Here is a 7,666-nt window from a genome sequence, read left to right as displayed (position 1 = left end):
ACTAACATGGTGAGTGGCTCCTGAGTCTATGATCCAAGCTCTAAGAGACACTTCTGTTTCTTTAGAGGTAGATGAAAGAAGCATGTCATGATAGGAATGATTGTAGAGAGAAATGAAATTACCAGAAAGGCTTCCTGTGATCTGAGAAACCACAGGAGCATTGTTGGAGATAGAGGCGCTGGCTTTAGCAGTTGTGGAAGTAACACTTTGCGATTGAAGTTGAGAACTCAAGTAAGAAATCATCGACTGGATTTGATCCTTTGACATTTGATCACCCTAGAAGCATCGTCCTTGTCCTTCTCATTACTCACAGTTGACTGGGACAGAGCCATGTTTGTAGAAGCAACAGTTGATGGCTTTCTCCCTTTGAACATGCCTGGAGGATATCCATGCTTCTTGTAACACTTGTCCACCGTATGACCAAGGCGAGAGCAATACGAGCACTTGACTTTGTGATAACCACCTTGAGCTAGCAAAATCTGATTCGGGTCAGAAACCGTAGAGTCTTGAACTTGGAAAGCTGTTGGAGGAGGATTCAATCTCTGAGATGAACCAACAATCCTTTGACTCTCATCTTGATCCAAAATATTATAGATTTCCGTCCAGCTCGTACGAGGTTTCATGTTGAGTATTTGACCACTAATGTTAGCAAAATTCTCATTCAATCCCATAAGAAACTGGATGATTCTGCTGGTTTCTGCCTCCTCTAAGAGCTCCTTAACATGATCACAACTGCATCTCCGAGCTGTTGTTATCCTCGTGTTGGATAATTGTTCCCAAAGAGTCTTCTTCTTGGTGTAATATGCAGAAAGATCCATGTTTCCTTGCTTAAGTGTCGCAATAGACTGCTCCAGTTGATACTTGCGAGGAAGGTTACTCACTCGAAATCTTGTGTTCAAATCATTCCACATCTCAACAGCATCCTCATAGTACAATATACTGTCATAGATCTTCTTATTCACAGTATTGAGAAGCCAAGATTTGACCATGCTGTTGCAACGACTCCAAATCTTGAAAAGAGGATCATTAACATCTGGCCTAATCAACGATCCATCCAAAAATCCAATCTTGTTCTTAGCATCTAAGCTCATTCTCATAGCAATATACCAGTTATTGTAATTCATTCCATCTAACTTCTGAGTCGCAATAACTAAACCGGGATGATCAACCGAATGCAAGAAGTAAGGACTGTGAGTATTATCGATGGATTGTATACCAGAGAATGTCGATCCTTGAGTAGCGCGATGAATCGGAGCAACGAGAGGCGGAGCAACTTCAACATCCGGATCATCGTCGCCGTTCTCTGAGTTATGCAATCGAGTCCTCATTGCTGGCGTCTCCGAGTCCGATACCGTGTTGCGCGTCCTCATCTTCCTTCCTTGTTTCACCATGATGAAGATCGAATCCGAGATCAAGAAAATCGCACGAATCGAAGCAAGAAATCACCGATAGCGATGATTTTGAAACAAAAATGGCAATCAAAGCTCAGATGTAGCTGAATCTTCACGAATCGACGGTGAAAACAGAGATCAGAGAAGAGAATCAGAGAGAAACGAGCGAAAATTGCTCTGAAACCATATGAGAGAAACAAAGATAGCAACAATCGTATGAAAATATCTTTGTATTCATTCTCATTAACTTTACAATGTATCATTTACATGTATATATAGATAAGCTAAACTAAATATATATACAATTGAACCATGATCTAAAACGGCTGATATTACACTAACTGAAAAATTAACTGGAGTTATGTATCATCGGGGTCTTCATCTCCCAGCGTCGTTATATTTCCTTTGTTAGTCTTAACTTTGTCACTTAAACGTATTTCTTCGGTCTCGCAGCTTTCAATTACCTGAATGAGTAAAAAAAAGAGAGATCAAAATTAGTTTTATCTTTCCATATCAACTATTAATTCCGTTGTCTTGTCTTGCATACCTTCTCTATGGCCTTCACTGCATCATCTATTACCTCTTTTTTCCCTTTTTTCTTCGAGAAAATGCACTCCAACATTCTACATTAGATAAGAAAATACATCAGCCACGTTTACCATCAACACAAACCAAACAGATTTACATAGATGTGGTGGAATGTACAGTGACAGAGCTTAATATCCAAGGAAAGGAAAAGCACATCCATAACAGAAAGACAAAACACAGAGACATCAAAGGCAATCGATTGACTGAAGCAGAGAAAAATGAAATCTCGATCCGAAATTGTATTAAGAAACATGAAATCGGATTTCAAATAACAAAATTAAAGACGAAGATTCTGACCTGAAATCCTGAGTTTCCTGTTAGTTCCTCCTAAATCGCAAGCACAAGAACGATCTACAAGACGAAACATCAAAAGCAACTACAGAACAATCGATTGACTGAAGATTACAGAAATAAAATCTTGATTTCAGACGAAGATTCCGACCTGAAATCCTGAGCTTCCGGTTAGATCATCCTCTCTAAATCGCAAGTCGGAAGGGCTCTATGCCCGGAAATCTATGCTATATAAAAGTTGGCTATAAGCCATCGAAGCCATCGAAGGATGACGTCCACATTTAAAACCACTAATCATATTTTGACACATCATTATATAAATGTTTTTTTTTAAAATGTTAATATTTCCAAAAAATAATTTTCAAAAAACCAAATTAATATTCTATATATAACTTAAACTAAAAAAAATAAATATTAACATCTGACAACTTACTTTAATAAATGGTAAATATTATAGTAAAACGGAAAATCAAAAGTAAAATAGTACTAGTAACAAAAAAATTATTTCTTCTTAGATATAATAAATCTAAAATACATTTTATAATGAAACGGAAAATCAAAAGTAAAATAGTAGTAGTAACAAAAAAATTACCCCTTCTTAGATATAATAAATCTAAAATAAATTATATACAAAAATGAAATGGAAATTAATGTTAAAATAGTTAAAGTAGCAAAAACAGATTATTTTTTTATTTTTAAAATGTTAATATCTCCAAAAAATAAAATAAAACGAAATTAATACTGTATATATATATATATATAATCTAAACTAATAAAATAAATATTAACATTTAAAATTTTACTTTAAAATGGTATCGATTATAGTAAAATGGAAAATGAAAAGCAGAATAGTAATGTTAACAAAAAAAATTAATTTTCATATAATATGTTGAGGCTATAAGCAAAAGAGGGTGTCCACATAGGATTTAAAACTATCAATTATACTATGCTAAATCACTATTTTAGTTTACTATTTTTAAAATGTCAAATTTTTCAAATATATAATTTTCCAAAATAAAATAGAGATCTATACAAATAAAACAAAAATCAACTTGATATATTTGATTTTTCATAAACTGAAAATATATATTTAAAATACTAAACTTAATAAAAATCAAACCTATAATAATTTAAATCACATATAATTTTGAAATATATATAAATAACATAAATTAACGATTTTTAAAAAATATTATATATAATTTTAATTTTGGAAATTAACATTTTTTAGAAAAAAAAATAAAAAAAATCTATACTATACAAAAGTTACTATAAGCCACTTTTTTTTAAAACCACCAAAAAAAATGTTAATATTTCGAAAAAAATACTTTAAAAAAACAAAAATTAATATTCTATATCTTAAACTAAAAAATAAATATTAACTTCTGACAACTTACTTTATTAAATAGTAAATAATATAGTAAAACGAAAAATCAAAAATAAAATAGTAATAGTAACAAAAAAATTTACTTCTTCTTAGATATAATAAATATAAAATACATTTTATACAAAACTAAAATGGAAATTAATGTTAAAATAGTTAAAGTAGCAAAAACAGATTATTTTTTTATTTCTAAAACGTTAATATCTCCAAAAAATAAAATAAAACGAAACTAATATTGGATATATATAACTAATAAAATAAATATTAACAATTAAAAATTTACTTAAAAATGGTATCTATTATAGTAAAATGAAAAATGAAAAGCAGAATAGTAATGTTAACAAAAATATTAATTTTCTTATTAATATGTTGAGGCTATAAGCAATGGAGGGTGTCCACATAAGATTTATAACTACTAATTATAATATGCTAAATCATTATTTTTCGCTTACTATTTTTAAAGTGTCAAATTTTCCAAATATATAATTTTCCAAAATAAAATAGAGATATATACAAATAAAACAAAAATCAACTTGATATATATGATTTTTCAAAAACTGAAAATATATATTTAAAATACTAAACTTAATAAAAATCAAACCTATAATAATTTAAATCACATATAATTTTGAAATATATACAAATAACATAAACTAATGATTTTAAAAAATATATATATAATTTTCGGTTGGAAATTAACATTTTTTAGAAAAATAAAATAAAATAAAAATTTAAACGAAGCTATAAGAAGTTAAAACACATATGATTTAAAACCACATATGATATAAAAAAAATTGTTTATATTGGGCTGGTCGATACCATGAGTTAGTTAAACCCCTACGCAACAAAGTTTTATTATATTCAACCTATTCAAGAAAATTAACATTTTGAGTTGTCAACAATTGTTTGAAAATTGCTAAAATACATTGCAGTCGAGATTTTCAGTAATGTAACTAATACATTGTAGTCAAGACTTTAAGTAATGTAAAACTAATTGATGAAAACGGAAAACTAGACTAAAGATTAATATTAGAGGTTTCAACTAAATTTCCAATTAATTAATTTCAATGGCATGTTATCAAGTTATATATATATATATGCAAATGATCTCTTTGATTAGATTGCTCTTATTATAATTCCATCACAAAGAAATGAAACAAAGAAATTATGTGGTTTAGATCAAAAATTGAAGCGGCTAAGAGATTTGCTCTTATTTTGGTGAAGGAAACAGACAATACAAGTGAAACATAATGGCTACGTTACACAGAGACAGTACAACAAATCACAACATTGATTACTATATTTGAGCTTAACAACGAATAAGCCGAAGAACTGAAGAAAAAATTGTCAGGAGAAGTCTATAAACAGCTAAAATGTGACTCAGTGCGTCAATTAAAGGCAATGGATGTGAGAACAGATGAGTGGTGCACCTTGACACTTCTTGAGAAATTATAAGACCGGTTGATCTTGGACTGAATCCATTGCACCTAGGGGCGGATCTAACAAATTTCATAATATGGGGTATACTTAATTAAATAAAAAAGTTGTAACCAAAGGTGTATGGGGGCATTGGAGATTATAAGCCATTTAACGTCCTTGATTTTCAATGCAACTAATGAGAAAATAATTTCTGCATATGACAATTGCCCCACCTAGATCTTGACTAGGTATGCGCCTCTGTTGCACCCACTGTGAGGTTAGGGCATCTCTATCCCCACTCCATTTTTTCCTTCAAAATGGAGTAAAAGTGAATATGGAGTAGCAAATGCTTCAACCCAACTTCATATCTCACTCCATAATGAAATTTACTCCATAAATGGAGTAATCTATTTTTTGTTTGTTCATCACTCCATTATGGAGTGGAAAATGGAGTAGGGTTGAAGCAATTTTACTTCATTTTCACTTTTACTCTATTTTGGAGGAAAAAATGAAGTTTTACATTGGAGATATTCTTAGGAAGATGAATGACTTTGATTTCAGTAATAGTTTATGGAAGGCTGATGACCACATCGGATGTGATAAGTGTCTTTTTTGGAATGAGATAAAATAAAATTTCAAAAAATTTCAAAAACAAATTGTTTTGAAAAAAAAAATTATATAAATTAAGATAAACTTTAAAACTCATTAAAACGAATTAACTTGACATATATAATGATTTTTGGAAACTTAACATAAAACTTCAAGAATTTAAACTATAAGAATTTAAAACACACTTATTTTAAAAGTTGATACTACATGTTATTAAAAATTTACGCATATAATTTAAAAATATCAAGATTTTCAAAAACAAATATTTGTTTAAATAAAACCATATCAAATAATAAAAAAAATATAGGGGAGATTATTTTAAAGAACTTATGTGGAAAGAACATCAAAGAGATTAATAAAAAAATTGTGTTCTAAGTATGTTAAAGCCAAAAATATCATATATAATTAATATCAAAACAATTTGTGGCTAATAAAAATAGAAGAAAGTTAACATGAAATTTAATCTAGATTATTAATCTAAGTTTATAATAGGTTTTACATGGTTTAAAAAAATATTAAAACAGTGGCTGGTTTGACTTTTTTTTCTTTTCTACGGAGCCAATTTATTCTTTGACTTACAAAACATTTACTTTAGAAGAACCACACGTAAGAATAATCCACTTGTGTGAAACACATATTGTTAAAAACATATTATTTAAGAATTTAAACTGATTCTTTTCAATCAAAAGAAATTAACAAATTTATTTATTCATCAAAATTTTGAAATTGTAATCAACACTAAAAATCTTATATATATTATAGATAATTTCATTAACCATAAAATAACCTACATGATGACTTCTCATAAATATATATCACCGATAAAATTCTAGGTTCCATATAATACATAAAATTAAAATGATCTCATACAAAAATGGTTGAAAACAATATGTGATAAAAATATTTATAAAAAGATGAAAAAATAAAGGGTCTAAAGTATTACGTCCAATAAATTAGTTGAATTTCAAATAAATTTATATATATAACCAACAGTAAAATTATATTATGAATGGCAACCTACAAAACAGTAAAAAGAATGGACGATGTGTCATTCAAAATAAATTAAACTACATGATACTTTCTTATAAATATATAATTCGTTCACCGTTAAGTTCCATATAGTACATAAATTAAAATTATCTCATACGAGTTTGGTTGAAAAAAAATCTATGTAGAGAACAATGTTTATAACATAAATGAACAAAAATAAAGAATCTAAAGGCTCATGTCTAATAAATTAGTTTAATTTCAAATAAATTTATATTAAATACCAATTATAAATTATAATATGAACGGCAACTTACAAAACAATAGGAAGAATTGTCAATATTCATTTATAAATGATAATATACTATATGCAATCAACAAACCAAAAAAATTTAAAACTAATAAAAGTTATAAAAAAAATTACAATGAATTTGGTATTTAAACTATGTCCAAAATTTATTGGCAAGTAGACGAAAACAATATTTTAAGTTATGTAATAACTTTCAAAAAGTCTTACAAATATTTATGTAAAACTCCAACCCAAACAAACATTATTTGTTTAGTATATATTAACTTTTATTCTTTTCTTAAAAAGATTAAAAATTTTATATATTACAAAAATTATACAATCATACAAGACTCACTACTCTATAATATAATTAATTATACCAAGTATAACATAAATATTATGCTCTAATGTGATTATATTATTTTCTCAATAATAAAATTTATATAAAATGAGTAATTTCATAATATTTATTGGCAATTTTATTATCCAAGAAAAGTAGTTGACAGTAGGAAAAATTCAGTAAAATATTAATTGTAGTTTAACTTTATATCTAAATATTATACCTTCACATACATATTTCAAATATTAATTAAGGTTTTCAAGTATGTTTGTACACACAATAAAAATGTAACAGTTATAAATTATATGTAAAACTTTGTTCATTACAAATAAAATTTAAATATTATGCAGATAGATTAATCATTTTTG

The 7,666-nt window shown here is 27.8% G+C and overlaps 1 protein-coding gene across 1 annotated transcript; it reads right to left on the bottom strand.

Moving 5' to 3' along the window:
* Window positions 1-239: 239 nt before the first annotated feature.
* Window positions 240-1,391, bottom strand: LOC106302534. Its single transcript, XM_013739024.1, has one exon. It carries the CDS (start codon window positions 1,389-1,391, stop codon window positions 240-242), a length of 1,152 nt encoding a protein of 383 aa, XP_013594478.1.
* Window positions 1,392-7,666: the final 6,275 nt, after the last annotated feature.

This window comes from Brassica oleracea, chromosome C7 (assembly GCF_000695525.1).
Source record: "Brassica oleracea var. oleracea cultivar TO1000 chromosome C7, BOL, whole genome shotgun sequence".
In the NCBI taxonomy this organism is placed as follows: domain Eukaryota; kingdom Viridiplantae; phylum Streptophyta; class Magnoliopsida; order Brassicales; family Brassicaceae; genus Brassica; species Brassica oleracea.
Note: the sequence above shows the minus strand (reverse complement) of the source record. Positions and strands in the feature narration are given on the sequence as shown.